Genomic DNA, 19,087 nt, shown 5'->3' with positions numbered 1-19,087 from the left:
GACCAATCAGTTTTATCTGAGGTAGCTTGTGGCGGGTGATTAATGAGCAGGAAGTTGGTGCAGCTGCACCCTGGCCATCTTGAGAAGTCTCTGGTGGTTATTTATTGGCCATCAGCACAACAGGATGCTCTGGTGGGTCCCAGGATGGCAGCTATTGTCCAGCAGGATGTGGCTCGGCAGTTCTGGGTTGTTTTGTCCAACTCAGCTGGTGGGATCAGGAAAGACCCTATTTTCCCAGCCCCAGACCTTACAGTTACCCCTTCCCTATGATTTTATTCCCTTGGGGCTCAGCCCAAAGTATTAAAAGTAGCTTTGTGCCCTACCTGGTTTAGCTCAATGGTTAGAGCGTTGGCCCACAAACTAAAGGGTCACAGGTTTCATTCCAGTCAAGGCTGCAGGTTCCTATCCTTGGCCCCAGTGGGTGTGGGAGGCAACCAATCCATGTGTCCCTCTCACATCAATGTTTCTCTCTCTGTCTCTCCCCCTCCCTTCCACTCTCTCTAAAAATCAATGGGAAAAATAGCCTCTGGTGAGGATTAACAACAAAAAGTAGCATTGTAATTAGAAACCAACAAAAACAAAGAGCTGTGATATTTTAGTAGCACAGGATCTGAGCACAAACGGATGCAAAATCCCAGATGCTCAGAAACATCTTAGGCCAATAAAACTCTGGTTCTGCACTTACAGAACTTTATAACCATAGAATCTTTGTATCAAAAATAAGAGCTTTCAATACCCCTTTCATGAGAAACTTCAGCCCATAAAAGTATCTAAATGTTCTTGGATGACAGCTATTACCGTCAAGGGATCCTGATATTGAATCAGGGCCCCGGGGATCCTTTGGGCACAGAGTCAGTCCTCCCCATCTCCCTGCAGCTCAGGCTCACAGTACTCAGGGCAGGATGCCTCAATGCCAGCAAACTGAACTCAGACCCTCATCCCAGCGGCTGCCCCAGAGAAGCCCCCGGGAGATTTTCTCTGCCTCCCACCAGGCCAAGTTGTTCCTGGGAGCAAGTCTCACAGGAAAGAAAGCAAAGGCCCATTCCCAGGGCCTTTGAGGAAAGGAGTGCCAGCCTTGGCTCCAAGTGTCCCCATGCCCATTTGATGTCCCCCCATCGCTCCGCCCAGGCCAAGCCCGCTCCTGGCACTAGAGCCCACACCCGCCACGGGAGATGACCAAGCTCTCCTGCCAGGGGCTAAATCTGGGATCTGGCTGTTGTGTGTCCTGGCCCTGCCACTCGACCTCCAGCACCTGACAGGGAGGCCCCTTTCGCTCCTGACCTGCAGGGATCCGCGGCCATGGTCAGTGGGCTGGGGGGCTGGAGCTGGAGCAAGCCGGCTTCCTGGGGAGGGGCAGGCGGGCTTTTGGAGTCTCCCCCAGCTGGGATAGTCCTGGGGCCTATGAAGGGGTAGGGGATTGGAGGGGACCGCAGGGGCCAGAACTTGGACTGCCAGGCCTAGAACAGGCAAGAAGACGGACGGATGGCAGCAGCCCCTTGTGTCTGTAGCCTTAGCCACAATGTGGGCCTCCCCCGCCTGGACCCAGCCAGGCTGAGCCCACTGAGGCAGAAAACCTGTGGGTGAGGAGGACTTGCTGCGAACTCCATTCGTAAGACACTGCCCCTGGGCGCACCTTCCCCTCCTTTACTGCAGACAGACGGAGGCACTGAAGACCACCGAGCGTCTATCTCGGGTCTCTGGCTCCTTTCTCTGGGTTGGGCTCTGGGACCATCCAACCATTTTCACCAGAGTGACCCCAGCTCCGACCTCCACCTTCTCTTGTCCTCAGTCCCACCGGAAGTTCTCTGCCCCTCGGCACGGACACCTGGGCTTCCTGCCCCACAAGAGGAGCCGCCGGCACCGGGGCAAGGTGAAGACATGGCCTCGGGATGACCCCAGCCGGCCCGTGCACCTCACAGCTTTCCTGGGTTACAAGGCCGGCATGACACACACTCTGCGAGAGGTGCACCGGCCGGGGCTCAGTGAGTGCCGCAGCGGGGTCCACAGGGCGGGGGGGTGGGCAGAGTCCCTCTGACCGCCAGGGGATCTGGAGGAACTTCCCAATGCTAGAGATCAGGGTTGGACTTCAAAAGGGGAAGTGACTCCAGAGCGGGCAAGGCCCTGCCCGGGGGAATGGCCGCCCCTGAGGTGGGTCCTGTCATTGCGCCCCCCCCCCCCTTCCCGTTCACAGGTGAGGAAATGGAGCCGTTATAAAACCTGCCAGTGGCCCGGTTAGTCAGTGGAGGAGCTAGGAGTCAAAGGCAAGCCCCCAGTTATATTTATTGTTTTGGGGTCATTAAAACTCACGTGTGGTTGTAAGAAACAACACAGAGAGATTCTAGGTACCCTCACCTAGTCTCCCCCAATGGAAACCTCTTGTGAAGCGAAAGCTATGTCACAGTGGGATGCTTGTTGACCCGTGTTTCCCCACTTGTGTTTGCGTGTGCACATGTGTATTTAGTTCTATACAGCTCTGTCTTGTGTACATGTGTGTGCCCACCACCTCGGAATATTCCACCCCACATGGGTCCCCCTGGTGCCCTTTTATAGCCACAGCCACCCCCTCCCCCAACCTTTTGGCAACCACTCACCTGTTTTTCATCTCTCCTAATATATATATATTTTTTAGTCCTTTTATCTTTTTAAAAAATTATTGATTGAAAGAGAGAGGGAAAGATACTGATGTGAGAAAGAAACATCGAGCAGTTGCCTCCCACACATGCCCGACTGGGGATTGAACCCACAACCTGGGTGTATGCTCTGATCAGGCATTGAATCTGCCATCTTCTGGAGTACAGGACAGTGCTCAGCTAACTGAGCCACATCAGCCATGGCTCTCCTAAATGTATGTGTGTGTGTGTGTGCATTTTAAATAAAAATATTTTTATTGATTTTAGAGAGAGAAGGGAGAGGGAGAGAGAGAAACTTGATGTGAGAAATATCGATAGAATGCCTCCTGCATGCCCCATCCTGGGGATTTAGACCATAACCCGGGCATGTGCCCTGACTGGGAATTAAACCGGCAAACTTTTGGTGTATGGGACGATGTACTCAACCAACTGAGCCACACCGGCCAGGGCTCCCAATATATTTTTAAAACAAAGAACTTCTTTTACTTTGTAACAGCCTCAGAAATAACATCTATAAAATCATGGGTTCCGACAATTTATAGGTTTTTATCTAGAACTCATCAACATACATTTATAACGATTAAAATAAAAAAATAACCATTTGTGCCCCACTAAAGGAGGCCTAACCCCACCCTTTGGGGGATGCTGCCATGGCTGTTGCTCTCCTAGCCAACTCCCAGATGGTCTTGTGGGGAAACTGAGGCAGGGAGCAGGTCAGGCCTTGCCTGAGATCTCAGTGTCAGAGCTCGCGTGGGCCACCTGTGGGGCCCTGACCAGCAGCTGCTCCGTGCCCAGGCAGAGAGGGAGAGAAGGGGCAGGGGACAGGCAGGCTGGGGGCTGGAGGCTGGCGAGGGCTCTGGTTGAGGAGCGGGTCTCTGTCCCCAGCAGCCCCGGGGCTGCGGTGCTCCGTCCTCTCTCAGGAAGGAGGGACTGCAGTTGGCTCTTCCACTCTGTCTCCCTGACCCGTGGGCTCTGGGAGCTCTCCTCATGCCTGTCTCTGGGTCTCGTCCAGAAATCTCCAAGCGGGAGGAGGTGGAGGCTGTGACGATTGTGGAGACGCCACCTCTGGTGGTGGTAGGAGTCGTGGGCTACGTGGCCACCCCTCGAGGCCTGCGGAGCTTCAAGACCATCTTCGCAGAGCACCTCAGTGACGAGTGCCGCCGGCGCTTCTACAAGGACTGGTGAGGGCCCTCCTGGCGGACCTGTGTGGGCTGGTGGGGATGGGGGGCCCTTCACTCCCACCCCTGTGCAGGAATGATGGGGGTGGGCAGGAGGAGAAGTGTCAGCAGTATGTGAAAGGCAGGAAAGTGTGTGTGTGAAAGGATGCCTTCAATTCAGTAAAAGATGAGTATTAGGAGCCTCGAGAGGAAATTGGGATAGAGGAAAAAGAGGAAGCAGGTATTCTAATCCTCAGGGTTAATTAAGGGACTAATTTGATGAAATGTCAGAGTGGGCTCCGAGCTCCCTAGCAGCCAGGGTGAAAAGGGAAACAGCCAACTGACAAGCTCTTCTCATCAGAAAGAAAGGCATTCTCAGGCCTCAATCTTCCCTGGTACAAGGCAAGCTCCTCTCCCCCACACCTGAGGCACCTCACAGACACACCCCTCCTTATGTAGGCACAGCCCAGCCCTGGCCCTCTATGGGCCCTAGAGTCAGAGTGGGCCAGTGTGGCCACTGGCAAGCTGGCTAACCTCTTAGAGCCTAAGAGGCCACACCCAGGTCAGCCCCTTAACCCCACCCCTCACCTTTAGGCAAGCCACAGACACCACCCAATGGAAACGGGAGAGGCCCCTGCATCTTGGGGCTGCTGTGAGGATTAGATGGACAAAGTGGGTCAAGGGTTCAACCGAGAAAGTGCCTGGCAAATGCCATCTGGTCTTGTTTTCAATTTGCCCCTCATCCAGGGACTGTGACCTTTGTGAGCCTCGGCTTCTTCATCTGTAGAATAGGGATAATGGTGTCCATCAACCAGAGTTCCCGTGAGGGTTGGAACAATGTGCAGTACAGCTGTTTGCTTCTGAAGTGAGGTCAGCAGCCACATCAGTGTGGGCAGGTGGCCAGCACGCCCCTTTCCCAAGCTCCCGCACACCTGGCACTCACCCGCAGGCCCTAGGGGGCAGGGAGAAGCCTAGCTTACAGAGGAGGGCACTGAGGCCCAGAGAGGGAGGGACAGATAAGCTTCAAGGTGGTGAGTGGAGCCAGCCCAGGGACTCCAGGGAGGTCCTGCAGTGGCCTCCCCCAGGAAGGAAAGAGGAAGGAAGGGGACAGTTACTGTTCTCAGACCCATGTTTGGTGGGAGGCAGGAGGGCAGGGGCCCAGGGACCCACCCAGCCGGCCCCTTTGAGCACCCTCTGTGCATGGCTCAGGCACAAGAGCAAGAAGAAAGCCTTCACCAAGGCCTGTAAGCGGTGGCGTGACGCCGATGGCAAGAAACAGCTCCAGAAAGACTTTGCCGCCATGAAGAAGTACTGCAAGGTCATTCGGGTCATCGTCCACACCCAGGTCAGCCCCGTGACCTCAGCCCACACCCAGTCGGCAGGTCACCGCTGGGCTCCCCCTCCCCCACCCCAGCCTCCAGGAGCCCTGGCAAATGTCAGCCTAAAAATACTGTGAGTCCCGGGCACAGGACCAAAGGGTTGGCTGTCTGTAGCTCCAGGGATGACATGCCGGATGCCAGTGTGCTCTGCGGGCTATGGGGCATTGCCCATGCCCGGTGGTCAACCAAGGTCCTGAAATGCCCCAGAGGGCTTGGGTCTCCTGCCAAATGCCCGGTGTAGAAGGCCAGCTCCTCCTGTGGCTTCTGCTATAAGTGTGTGTGTGCATCCATGGGGTTTGCACATGGGGTCTGGCTTGATGTGGGCTGACAGGTTACCCTCTGGCTTATTCTGGAACATTCCTTGGTGTCTAATCCTCAGGGAAGCCTTTCATAGGCCCTGAGCAGGGATACTCCCTCCCTACCCCCGACCCCTGCCCAGTTACTCTCACACGTGCAGTTCCTAGTTACGTGTCATTGGTTAATGTCCATCTTCCTTGAGCTCCTTGGGGGTAGGGGCCACGCTGCCTGTTCAGTGCTGTGTCTCCAGAACCCGCCAAGAGCCTTGTGTGCAGTAGGTGTTCCGTAAGTACTCATTGCTGAGCACTCTGCTGTGACCTAACCGTGTTCCTGCTTCCACCTGTGCATCCCCACCTGCTTCCAGCCTGTGCCTCACAGAGCAGCAGCCAGAGAAGTTTAAAAATGTGAATTAGATTGCATTAGACCCCACACTTGGAACAAAACTCAAGTTCCTCCCTACAAGACCTGCCCGGCAGGACGCTGCTCATGTCTGACTCCTTGCTCCCCATGGCCTAGACCAGCGGTTGCCAACCTTTCGGACCTCACGGACCACCAGTGGTCCGCGGACCACCAGTTGGTGACCGCTGGCCTAGACACACTGGTTTCCGTTCTGTCCTCCCAGTTCCTCAGGCTCTTCCCTGTCTCAGGACCATGGCATATGTGGTCCCTTCTGTCCCAGAAGCCTCAGACTTTCACCTAGTGGCTCCTTCTTGTGACTGGTGTCACCTCCTCAGGGAAGCCCTCCAGGGCCACCCTATGTGCAATGACGATTCCCTCCCCACCGAATAGTCCACCGGAACACTTAGCCCTCTCCAAGATACTTGGCTTCTGTTTCCCAACTAGATGGTGGCTCTATGAGGACCAGGACCCTGTCTGCCGCATTCTATGCTGTCCCCCAGTGCCTAGCACAGGACATGGCTCATAGCCAGATCAGCACGGGAACGTCTACTGAATGAATGCAGGCATGCCACCCCGCTAGGGGTCACAGCCAGTCATGCGGCGTCTGTAAGTGCGGTTTGACCCCATGGGAACTCACTGGCGCGCTGTGTCCTGCAGATGAAGCTGCTGCCCTTCCGGCAGAAGAAGGCCCACATCATGGAGATCCAGCTGAACGGCGGCACAGTGGCCGAGAAGGTGGCCTGGGCCCAGGCCCGGCTGGAGAAGCAGGTGCCAGTGCACAGCGTGTTCAGTCAGAGCGAGGTCATTGATGTGATCGCTGTCACCAAGGGCCGGGGCATCAAAGGTAGGGCTGGGGAGAGATGGCAGCTCCTGGAAGGCTGCCTGGAGGGGATGGGGCCAGACGGGCCTCAGCCACCGGCCCCTCCCACCTGTAGGGGTCACGAGCCGCTGGCACACCAAGAAGCTGCCTCGGAAGACCCACAAGGGGCTTCGAAAAGTGGCCTGCATCGGCGCCTGGCACCCCGCCCGAGTGGGCTGCTCTATCGCCCGGGCTGGGCAGAAGGGCTACCACCATCGCACGGAGCTCAACAAGAAGGTGTGTCCCGAGTCCTGGTGAGGGGGGACGTTGTGACCAGACCCCAGCCGGTGGGGGTACATGACCCAGACACTGCCCGCTCCCCAAAGGCTCTGATGTGCACCCACCCGTGCCTGGGGTTAAGCCCACATCTGATGGGTGTGGACATAGTGCTGGCCCCAGGGGTCACCTGCTGCCCTCCGTGTGCCCTGTGCTCCTGGCAGATCTACCGCATCGGCCGGGGGTTCCACAAAGAGGATGGGAAGGTGGTTAAGAATAACGCGTCCACCAGCTACGACTTGACTGACAAGTCCATCACGCCGCTGGTGAGGTTGGGCAGCCGGTTTGGCTGAGGGGGCCTGGTGAGCATGTGTGGGGTAGGTGTGGGGGGTGCTGGGGTGCCCCAAGAACTCAGGCCCCACCAAACCCCCTCCTTCCTGCACTCTCTGAGCCTCCTCTGCAGAGAGCTTATACTCCAACTGCTGTCACGGGGTGCAGCGTGCAGCAGCTCTGACTGTGGCCCTGGAGACAGGCTGCCTGGGTTCGAACTCCAGCTGCAGTATGTGCTGGAGCAGGTGACTCCACCCTTCTGAGCCTCAGTTTCCCCCGGAGTAAAATGCAGGTTGTTAAGCGATACACTGTGGGAGGAGACCTAGGGTGTGGCTCAGCAGTGATAGAGGGTGTCACTCTTGGCCAGGGGGCCAGCTCTGGCTCCTTCCAGTTACAGCTGGGCACGGGCACGGGAGTTCTTCCAGGGTTCCCAGCTACCCCCCAACTCAATCTGGATCCCTCCCCACCTCCCCACAGGGTGGCTTCCCTCACTACGGGGAAGTCAACAACGATTTCGTCATGCTGAAGGGTTGCATCGCGGGAACCAAGAAGCGGGTCATCACACTGAGGAAGGTCAGGGCAGGCAGTGGTTGGGAGCTGGGGAGCAGGAGCCCCATGGGCTTTGCGAGGGGTGGGGGCTGGCCTGCCCTGTCCTCCAGCCTGTTCAGAAGAGGGGCAGTGGATGGGGAGAGCAAAAAGAGAGGGGTTCGGGCAGGAGATGGGTGGGTGGGTTGGGGGCTCCTGGAGCGGGTGGGAACCTCCGTCTTGAGGCTCTCCTTTCCCACGGATCCCCAGTCCCTCCTGGTGCACCACAGCCGCCGGGCCCTGGAGAATATTGAACTCAAGTTCATAGACACCACCTCCAAGTTCGGACACGGCCGCTTCCAGACAGCCCAAGAGAAAAGGGTCTTCATGGTGAGTCCCCCCATCGCCCTTCTCTGGGGCTCAGACCGCACATCCCACCTGCTCCAGAGTGGGGAAGCTGGAGCAGATTGGGGTGGCAGGATGCCCCCCGCACTCATCCATGGGAGGGGGCTTTTAGAGTCTAGCTCTGGACACTAATTCTTGCTGGAAAAGAAGGTAGGGGAGGGACCCCCATGGGAGGGGCCGGCAGGGCCGGCTCTGGGTGACTCAGGCGGCTGGCCAGGGGCAGTATTTTGAGCCAGACCCCTGTGATAAACGCTTCTCCGGCCCCCCACTCCCACAGGGTCCCCAAAAGAAGCATCTTGATAAAGAAAAGCCGGAGACCTCGGGAGACTTGTAGGCGGCTTGGGATGGACGGAGCCTGAAAGAAGCACGCGAGACCCCGTCTGTCCCCCTTGTCTAATAAAGGCTGGAGGCAACTCTTCCCTCGGTGTCTGAATTGAGGGCATGGAAAGGCCGGGAGCGCACACCCCAAACCCAGCGCAGCTCGGCGGCGCCCCCTGGCGCTGGCCCGCGGGAACGCAGCACAGGAGCGGCCCTCAGGACGCGTCGATGGGCAGGGCCTGCTGGGAAGGCTGGAGGAGGCGGGTTCTCGGGAGGGGGCGGGCCTCCAGGAGGAGGAACCCGGAACTCTGGTCCGATTGGTTCCCGGGAAGGGGCGGACCCCCAAGGAGGCGGGCCTCGCGGCGTCCCTGGACGTGATTGGTCTCCTGGAGGGGGCGGGGCCGCGGGCGCGGGGGCTGGGTGCAGGCTTGCGGTCGGTGGCCTCAGACCTAAGTGAAGCGAGCGACGGTCGTGCAGCGGTCCGGTCGGCGCCATGTCGTTTTGCAGCTTCTTCGGGGGCGAGGTTTTCCAGAAGCACTTTGATCCGGGTACAACCTCTGACCTCCTGGCAGAGCAGCGGGGCGGGGCGCGCATCAGAGGGGCCGTCGCTGCCCTCGGGTGGTGCTGGAGCCCTGGAGTCCCGGGGATGGGGCGGCGAGTGGGACCGCGCGGGGAGGAGCGCGCGTAGATAGAGGGGATCACGGAGGAGGGAGGCATCTGGGGGGGCTCGGAGAGTAGGGGGACCTGAGGGGGGGAGGACATTAGAGGGGTTCACTCTCCTGGAGGAGGAAAGCCTTTGAATGTGAACATGGCCGTTTGCGGGGGAATCAGTGGGGTCAGGGTACAGGGGAGGGGGTGGTGGGGCTCCGGGTCAGGATCTGGACTTCGGAGGGACGCGGTGGAAGAGGGCCTTGTCCAGGGGCAGCGGCTGCTCCTTCTCTCTGATGTGACCCCCGCCCTTTCCCCGTCGCCATTTCCTGGGACCCGCGAGGTGAGCCAGAAGCACAGAACGTCCCGTTCGGATCCGAATGTGCTGGCCTTGGAGCCTCCCCGACCTGCGCGGCCCGGGTCGGGTAACCAGGAGTGGCCGGTGCTGTGAAGTTTGGCCGGGCAGCCTGGGCGGGGTGGGGGAGTGGGTCTGGGAGTGGTTTGTGGCTGGCCAGCCCGCAGCACTGGCTCCAGGCTCTGAGAAGCCCTGCTGAGTCCCCTTCTGGGCCGGGCTGCTTGGTAATGGACTAATTTGGTAAAAAAACGTGCCATAGGCGAGACTAGGGCAGCAACTTACTTGGGATGGAGTCTGTCGGGTATCAGCTCTCCAGAGCACTAGGCTCTGGCGCTGAGCTTCTGTGGATATCTGCTCTGACAGAGGACCCTCTGGGCAAAGCCATCCCCCGAAACCCTCTGCCCTGGGACCCTCAGGCTGCTCTGCCAGGCCGGTAACTCCGGCAGCTCCTGGGTCCTCTTTGCTTCCTCCTGCAGTTACTGGTAAAGGCTGAGTAGCTCAGGGTCTCCAAGGGAGGCTGTCCCTGGGCCAGGTAGTGGGCAAGGGGTACCTGCTTCCGTTCTGCCAGTCAGTCCCCCCTTCTCCTCCCATCAAAGTGCTCTTTTTTTTTTCTTCTTCAAAGTGCTCTTTTGAGGGTAGGTTAAAACCTGTTCTCCCTGGCCCCCTGTCTGGCCTGGAGGCCGTTCTCTTTGGTCAGGGAGAGCCAGCCAGTGGCTATGGCTGGGAGTCCAGCTCAAGGCTTCGCTGAGCAACAGGACAGCCACTTGGGAAGGGAAGGGGGCTAGGTGGTGGCGCTGGCCACGTCATAGCCTCCACTGTGTGGGGCCTGTGTCCCCATCGGACTTCCTGGGTTTCTTCCTGGTTGCACACCCTCTAGCTGAGTGGTTTGCATCACTGAGTTTCAGGTTCCTCATTGTACAATGGATAGGTCTGTATCACAGGGCTGCTGAGAAGAGTCAATGAAACAAGAGTGAAAAATGACTCTCTTGGTCTCTGGCACATGCTGAGAACCACTAAATGTGCCCTAGCCGGTTGGGCTCAGTGGATAGAGCGTCGGCCCGCAGACTGAAAGGTCCCAGGTTCAATTCCGGTCAGGGGCACATGCCTGGGGTGCGGGCTCGATCTCCAGTAGGGGGTGTGAAGGAGGCAGCCGATCAATGATTCTCTCATTGTTGATGTTTCTATCTCTCTCTCCCTCTCCTTTCCTCTCTGAAATCAATAAAAAACCAAACAAACTCCATACTTAAAAAAAAAGAACCACTAAATGTGAACTCAGTGGTGTGTCTCCCCCAGTTCCCAGGTGGGGGTGTGGGGAGGGTGTGCACCTCACTGCAACTGGGGAGAGTGCTACGTTTTACTGGGTCAAGGATTTGGGAGTCACCCCAAAGAGGCTGGAGGCAGCATCTTTGCTTCTGTCTCTCCTGCCTCCAGGTGTCTATGTGTGCGCCAAGTGTGGCTACGAGCTCTTCTCCAGCCGCTCCAAGTATGCGCACTCATCGCCATGGCCAGCCTTCACGGAGACTATCCATGCTGACAGTGTGGCCAAGCGTCCAGAGCACAACCGGCCCGAAGCCTTAAAGGTGAGTGGTAGCAGTAGGGGGTGGGAAGGGGGGTGTTGGCCACCCCTTCCTTCTGCTCCCCCTGCAGCTCTAGGGGCTTAGAGTCTGTCTACCCCAGGCCTCTCCCCTCAGCCAGGGAAGCTGCCACCCCAAACTATGAGACCACCTGGGGTCTTGGTGGGAACAGGGAAATAGGGCGACTTTCCTGCGCAGGCTCCAGGATGGAGGTCAACCTCTCCCGCCATCAGTTGCCTTGGGAAATGGGCATGGGGAGGACATGGTCCGCTGGTGGCAGGTGGGGCCATTGCTGTGGTTATTTTGTGGCCGGAATCACGTGGCTGTTTTTCTGCTCTTCCCAGGTCTCCTGTGGCAAGTGTGGCAACGGATTGGGCCACGAGTTCCTGAACGATGGCCCCAAGAAGGGGCAGTCACGCTTCTGAATATTCAGCAGCTCACTGAAGTTTGTCCCTAAGGGTGAGTGTGCCTTCAGGAGCTGGGAATAGGCCTGTCATCCGTTTTAGAGGCTCTTGGCAGGGCGCATACTCCTCTCATCCACTTACAGTGACAAAGCGTGGGGACAATAAAGCACGCTGCAGGGCTTCCCACGGCCACCCCAAAAGACAGCTGCAGGACAGGGACAGAGGAGCAGATGTCCTGCCTCCTGTGCCTGGTTGATCACATGTCTCCACAAAAGGGACACCTGAGGGTGAATGAGGCAAAGGATTTTCTCCAGAGATCTGGCTCTTCCCCCTGACTAGAGTGCACCTGGGGCCTGGCACGTAGTAATAGCTCATATAGGCACTTCTGTTGGCAGTATTTTTATTATTCGTAGTATGTTTTGGGGGGATGTATTTCATTTTCCTGCATTTTATCTGAGCTCAGCCTCCTCTCTGGCCTTTGCTCTCCTGGTCACACAAATGCCCACAAATCACCTCATGTCTGTTTGCACATCCAGCCATTCTCGGGACTCCTCCCAAATCCCCATACCTTACTTGCCACCTGCGAGACTGTGGCCAGTCCCTAGTCCGGTTCATCCTCTGTAAAATGGGGCTGCTGACAGCACCTGCTTGCTGCATCATTGAGGTTAAACTAGGGTGTCCGTAGGGGCTGGTGCATGATGAGGGGCGAAGATGCTTTTGTCCTTTTGAGTTACTTAGCCTCTATCTGTCTGCAGGAAGAAGAGGCTCTAGGGTGTGATGGGGCACACAGACTCCCCGAAGCTGGGTGTCTGGGTCCTCTCAGCTCCCCGGGCTTGCAGGCGGGAGTGGCGGGTGTGAGTGCAGGGGATAGTATCTGAAACATAATTGAGCAAGGATTGTTTTTTCTCTCCCCTCCTTCCTTTCTTTCAGACCAAGAAACTTCTGCCTCCCAGGGGAAGTAGGTGGGCAGCCCTCGGCCACCCCAGATGGCCACTGCAAGGTGGCCACTCGCTGGCCACCCTTCCTTGGAATTGAAACCCTGGACATTCAAACAGGGAAGGGGGTGGCTGAAACATCAGGAAGGCTCCCAAGGCCTTGACCCTGCACTGGTTTTCCTTGGGAAAAGTACCGGTTTGCCACCGATGGCCCATATCCTGCTGCCAGGACGGGCCTGCAGGGCCCCGTGTCAGCTCATCTTGGCCTCAGGGAGGTGGGTTCTAGGCTTGGCTCATCTGTGAATGACACTGCACCCCGCCTTTACTTCTTCTCAGTCCACTGCCCCCTTCCTGCCTGTGGGGCCCAATTCGGAGATGGACTCTGGCCTTCACCAAGGCTGGTGCCCATCTCCTGAAGCCATGCCAGGAGACAACGCCAATGGAGGCGGCCCCAGCCAGCTGCTCCAGCCTCAGTCACTGCATGATTCACTCTGGTTAAACCCTTCCAGGCAGCCAGAGTGTTGAAGATCTGTGACCTGTGGTGGGAGTGGGATGAGGGGACAGACCTTTGATCTCTCAGATACGAGAGGAGAAATTCTGAACCGTGTTTCCCAATCTGTGTGGCTGCTGCTTGCCTCACTTGGGCTGAGGAAAGCATCTATTGCTCCACTACCGTGACTGCCCAAAGTTGGGGGTTCTGGAGCTCACAGCCTACAGTCCACACATTCCCAGGGCACAGCGGCCACGCTTCATTGCACATGCACTGAAGTTCTTGCCATCTGGGAGGGTGGGTGATGCTGAAACCCTCCTTCCCATCTTGAATCCTCTCTGGAATAATTTGGAGATGAATAAACAAATGTAACCCAGGCCTGCTCTGTTTATTAACAGCTTCAGAGATGCCAGGAAACAAGCGTCAGGCTTTGCACAATTGCTTCATTTGTTCCAAAAATATTTATTGAACATGTGCTTCGTGCCAGGTTCTAGCCTTGGTGCTGCGGACGCAGGCATGTGCAAGACAAACAGGGCCCTCCAGGTCTTGTGGCATAGTTGAGGAGACAGTAGATTCACGTCAGATGACGAGAAGGGCTGTGAGCAACTACAGCAGAGTGATGATGCTAGGATGTGTGGAGGGGTGATCAGAGGACTGTGCTTTGGCTCCAGTGATCAGGGAGGAGGGGTCATCTCAACTCAGCAGTGACAGCTGAGAGAAGCAAGAAGAGCTTCCCAGGCAGAGGCACAGCGTGTGCTGAGGCACCGAGATGGCAGTGAACGTGGCATGCCCAGGCCTTGTAGGGGGAGGTGCATAATGTGACCTATGAGGAGGGGTGCTAGAGAACTGCTCCCATGAAATGGGGAAACTTAAATGCAGTGGGGGACATTGGATCCCGAGATGTCAGAGTCCAAGTGGAGGCACTTTTAATGGCCAAGTTGAGGTGGGCGTGGTTATCCTAATAGACAGCAGAGTTAAAGCAGCAATCAGAGTCGACTCTTTTTTTTTTTTTTAAACAGTTATTTTTTTTAATATATTTTATTGATTTTTTTACAGTGAGGAAGGGAGAGGGATAGAGAGTTAGAAACATTGATGAGAGAGAAACATCGATCAGCTGCCTCCTGCACGCCCCCTACTGGGGATGTGCCAGCAACCAAGGTACATGCCCTTGACCAGATTCGAACCTGGGACCCTTCAGTCCGAAGGCCGACGCTCTATCCACTGAGCCAAACCAGCTAGGGCCAGAGTCGACTCTTATTGATTTATGGCATTGGCTCGTTGATGATGATGTCCCTAGAAGGGAAATAGATGGGAGGCCTACTGAATTCTTACTTAATCTGTATAAGCAGAAGATTTCTAGGTCAAGAGAACAAAAGTCTAACTTGAATCATAAAAACAGTCATGACCTCTCAATTCCCAGACTTCAGACAGTTTACAGACCCAGAACTCCCAGAATGAAGGGGAGGTCGGGACCCCTTAAGGAAGAACTCTGCCAAAATGTATCCATTAAGTTTTCTTCCAGCCGAAATTTCCTAAAGGGACCTAGACCTGCAGCCTTTTATCAGAGTGCCTGTGTGGGGAAAGGAAATAATCAGACATTCTGGGGACTCTGGACACTGGCTCTTAACTGATACCACCCAGTCCTGGCTGGGTAACTCAGTGGGTTAGAGCACCGTCCTCATACGCCAAGGTTGTGGGTTCGATTTCCAGTCAGGGCACATACAAGAATCAGCCAATGAATGCATAAATAAATGGAACAACAAAACTCTTTCTCTCTCTTTCTCGTTAATAAATAAAAAAATAAACTGATACCATCCAGGAGACACATTACTGTGTCAGAGAGAGTAGGGGCTTGTGGAGGTCAGGTGGTCAATGAAATTTTAGCTCAGATCCATTTCACAGTGGATCCAGTGGGTCCCCACACCCATCCTGTGGTTATTTCCCCAGTTTTTTTTTTTTTTTAAAGATTGAGATCTTTTTTTTTTAAAAAAATATATTTTATTGATTTTCTACAGAGAGGAAGGGAGAGAGAGATAGAGAGTTAGAAACATCGATGAGAGAGAAACATTGATCAGCTGCCTCCTGCACATCTCCTACTGGGGATGTGCCCGCAACCCAGGTACATGCCCTTGACCGGAATCGAACCCGGGACCTTTCAGTCCGCAGGCTGACACTCTATCCACTGAGCCAAACCGGTTTCGGCTCCCCAGTTTTTTTTTTTTTTTAAATATATTTTATTGGTTTTTTACAGAGAGAGGAAGGGAGAGAGATAGAGAGTTAGAAACATCGATGAGAGAGAAACATCGATCAGCTGCCTCCTGCACATCTCCTACTGGGGATGTGCCCACAACCAAGGTACATGCCCTTGACCGGAATCGAACCCGGGACCTTTCAGTCCGCAGGCCGACGCTCTATCCACTGAGCCAAACCGGTTTCGGCTCCCCAGTTTTTTTTAAAAAAAATTTTTTTAAATTGATTTCAGAGAGGAAGGGAGAGGGAGAAAGAGTGATGAGAATGAGGGAGAATCATTGATTGATGCCTCCTGCACGCCCCCTACTGAGGATCGAGCCCAAAACCTGGGCATGTGCCCTTGACCATAATCAAACCCTGGACCCTTCAGTCTGCAGGCTGACGCTCTGTCCACTGAGCCAAACTGGCCAGGGCTATTTCTGCAGTTCTTGATGCATAATTGGAATAGACACACTCCAGCTGGGAGCACTCCCACTTGGGGAAGAGGGAGAAGCTACTCCACCCCCCCTCCCCCGTAGGCCTGAGGGCAAAGGTAGTGAGGTAGGAGGACAGTGGGGGCCCCTCTTTAGCCAGCTCAATCCTCAAAGATTGGACACTTCCCTCCCCCAATCTCCAGTGACAGGCCAGAAACCCAGCCCCGGGTGCGAGATCACCTGGCTGGCTCACTTACTGGGCCCTGGTGGCCGCAGTTCACTGGGCAGCCTCAGGCAGAGCACTTAACCTTGCTCTTGTCTTCAGAACCCAGGCTGTCTCCTTATTGGAGACAGGAGAGCCATGGGGGGCTGACAGGGGGTGACAGGGGGTGGTGGATTCTGAGGTCCCCTGGCATGGGAGCCCAATGGAGAGCCATGGGCAGGGTCTGGCTGCCAGGGGCCTGGTGAGGGATGGGTATCTCATGTGGAGTCATAAATTATCCCCCAACCCTTCCTCCTGTAGCTTACACCATAACCTCTGGCCTGCAGTCCCGTTCCTCCTTGAGAAACAAAAGACTCTTTGAGAGCCCAGCCCCTTCCACTCCAATGCACCCTCCTTGCCAGAGTTGCCCTCAGGCACTGCCTGGTGAGCTAAGGGCTGCTTTGGGGGCAGCTGGCTCCTGGTGCTCTACCATTATTAGTCAATAGCAGCCACCAGGCCAGGCCAGGCAGGTCAGTGCACCCCGGGCAAGGGATGGGTGGAAGAAAGAAGAAATCATCTGGGTCTCATTCATCGGCTCAGAGAAGCACTCAATAAATGCTTGCAGAATGGATGAGCTAATGGACGATGCTTGGGACTTCTGCTCACCTATGACTTTTGCTTCTTCTGAGTGACAAGTTCCAGGAAGAGCCGTGACCCTGATTGGGAGTGAGGCCCAGGGCAGGTCCCGTGGGAAGCCCCTGACGATACCTGAGGGTAGGGCAGACATGTGGGAGAGTGCGCCTGGGGGAGTCGCCAAGCCAGAGGAGGGCCACCGAACCCCCAACCCCATAAGAGGTTCTGGTGGGGGCCCAGCGCGATGACTTCCATCCAGGTCCTCTGATTCTCAAGGTCGCAGAGACTGTGAGCAAGACTGACCGGCAGGGGGCGCGCTCACCCCGCCCCGCTGCAGTTTCCGGAGGCCGCGAGTGTGGGGGGGGTGGTGGTTGGGGGGCGGCGACGACAGGTCCGACTACCGGAGCGGATCCCAGTGCCCGAGCTCCAGCCCCTCAGCCGCACCGCCCGATCTGCCAGTGCGCCAGTGCCCGGGACACACGAAGCCTCCTGGCGCCCGAGGGTGCGGGGCCCCGGGTGTCGGGGCCTCATTTGGTGGGGTGGCTCTTCCCGAGCCAGCTGGAGTGGGACAGAGCTGGGGGGAGTGGGGGAAGGAGCAGGCGATGGGAACAGGATCGGGGGACGCTCCCGGCTGCAGCCCATTCTCCAGGGCAGCTGGGTGGGGCTCACCTGCACTTACACCCTGGCCACCTCTCCCTGCGGCCCTCCCATGCCCTCACATGGCGCCTGCTGTCAGCCAGGCTCACTGGAGAGCACCAGGTTCTGGGCTTCCACCTCCCACACATCTTTGCCCTCGTGTCTCCCCCACGATAATGACAGCGCCTAGCTAGCCTCCCCCAACCAGTGTGATCTTTGCAAAACAGTCATCAGACCAGGTAACTTCCCTCAGTGGTTCCCACAGGCTCTGCTTGCTTGGTCCTCCCTCTCCAGCTTGATCTCCCACTCCACAAATGACAGCAGCCTTATTTCTAACTACGTTGGTTTTATGACCCACATCCCCTGCACCCAAACCTCAGCAGCTGGGCCTTTGGACCAGACAGACTCGCTTCTAGAAACATACCCCTGTGTTTCTGCCTCCTAGAGTTTGCTATTCCTTCTTCCTCACCCCTCCCCGTGTGCCAGAATCCTCCTAGAAGCCTTGCTTGGTGGCTCTGCCCCCGTGGCTCTCTCCATCCCCCACACGGCAGGGGCCCTGGGCAAGTCTCTCATAGGTGTGCACAGACTGGGTTCTTGCCACCCCCTTGCAGGTGTCACCCTACCCCACGGCAATAGCTCCTCATGCCAGCGACTAGGACACATTCATCTCATTTCCTTTTCCAAACGCCAAGCCCTCAGGAGGCTGCACAGAGTAGCATCAGATGAATGTAAGTCACATTGTACTGCCGTCAGCCACTCCCTCTGTATCCCCTCTGCATGAGTGTGTCCCCGGTCTGAGAAATGAAGGGACCCTAGGAACACCCTACCCAGGCCCTGGGCACTAGGACTTTGCTTAATGGAGCTTAGGGGCAAGAAGCATAGGGAAGACAGTTGGTGGCCTCCGGTGGCAGACAGGAGCAGGGGCTGCTGGGGAGGGGGCTGAGAGTTACCTGCAGGTAAGCACCCTCCATCTCAACCTCTCGCCACGGCTCCCAGTGCCTGTCTCCGGGCGTGATTTGTTCCTTGTAAAATGGTTTTATCTCCAACCAGGACATTTACAAGCTACTTCTGGCTTCAAAGAGCGTGGCAGCAGCATTGCCAGAGAGGAGAGACAGAGCAGAGAGGAGATAGGGTCCCGTGGGGTCTGCCCCGAAGTGCAGGCTGCCTGCTGTCCTGGGATTCCTCCTCCACTTCTGACTCCAGTGGCTTTTTGCGTCCTTAGTCCCGAAGTGTGGTTCTTTGCTGGGCCGCCACCTCTGAGCCCAGGAGTCTTGGGTGTGTCTGGATGTAGGGGGGCGGGGCAGGGAAGCTAGAATCAGAGGGAGGACAGCAATTCCCTGTAGAGGGGACACAGGTGGGGTCCTTGTTCTCTGAGGAGAGGGTGGAGGTCAATTTTGAAGGTACTGATGCCAGAGCAGGAAGCTTCAACTTAGGGAGCACCCTGTTGGGAAGGGACAAGGAGTCTGAGGCCCTCGCCCCAAGATGATGGGCCCTGGGCCCTGGGCTCTGGGCCTTCCTGTGCACTGAGCGACACCTGTCTGTGTGTCTGTCTGGCCAACTGTGGGGGTGGGGTGCTTCCCTGGAACTGAAGGGGGATGGAGTGCGGCCCTCCTAGGTGTCTTGTCTGCTGCCAGGCTAGACTGATCCTGGAAGTAGGTCATTGGTGTATGGGGAGATTCAAACGTAGGGCTTTCCACGCGGGGGGGGGGGGGGGGGCGGCGGGGCAATGGTTGGTGTCTGGTGGCAGGCCTCTGACACTCTGATTTCTTGCCTGTTCATACACACATTCACATGGTCCTCTGTCCTCTGTGGAGCATGGGGTTCCTGAGCCTGATTCAGGCCCCTTGCTTTAAAAATATTTTTTTTTTTTAAATATATTTTATTGATTTTTTTACAGAGAGGAAGGGAGAGGGATAGAGAGTTAGAAACATCGATGAGAGAGAAACATCGATCAGCTGCCTCCTGCACACTCCCCACTGGGGACGTGCCTGCAACCAAGGTACATGCCCTTGACCGGAATCGAACCTGGGAC

The 19,087-nt window shown here is 56.4% G+C and overlaps 2 protein-coding genes across 2 annotated transcripts; both read left to right on the top strand.

Moving 5' to 3' along the window:
• Positions 1-1,178: 1,178 nt before the first annotated feature.
• Positions 1,179-8,615, top strand: RPL3L (ribosomal protein L3 like). Its single transcript, XM_006100892.3, has 10 exons — positions 1,179-1,302; positions 1,790-1,982; positions 3,643-3,811; positions 4,997-5,132; positions 6,520-6,706; positions 6,798-6,958; positions 7,162-7,263; positions 7,745-7,840; positions 8,063-8,182; positions 8,475-8,615. Exons 1-10 carry the CDS (start codon positions 1,300-1,302, stop codon positions 8,529-8,531), a joined length of 1,224 nt encoding a protein of 407 aa, XP_006100954.1. The 5' UTR covers positions 1,179-1,299; the 3' UTR covers positions 8,532-8,615.
• A 310-nt stretch (positions 8,616-8,925) lies between these two features.
• On the top strand, positions 8,926-13,298 carry MSRB1 (methionine sulfoxide reductase B1). Its single transcript, XM_006100891.3, has 4 exons — positions 8,926-9,063; positions 10,950-11,098; positions 11,437-11,551; positions 12,427-13,298. Exons 1-4 carry the CDS (start codon positions 9,009-9,011, stop codon positions 12,456-12,458), a joined length of 351 nt encoding a protein of 116 aa, XP_006100953.2. The 5' UTR covers positions 8,926-9,008; the 3' UTR covers positions 12,459-13,298.
• Positions 13,299-19,087: the final 5,789 nt, after the last annotated feature.

Source organism: Myotis lucifugus, unplaced genomic scaffold (assembly GCF_000147115.1).
Source record: "Myotis lucifugus unplaced genomic scaffold, Myoluc2.0 scaffold_332, whole genome shotgun sequence".
NCBI lineage: Eukaryota > Metazoa > Chordata > Mammalia > Chiroptera > Vespertilionidae > Myotis > Myotis lucifugus.
This window is presented reverse-complemented; position numbering and strand designations above follow the sequence as displayed.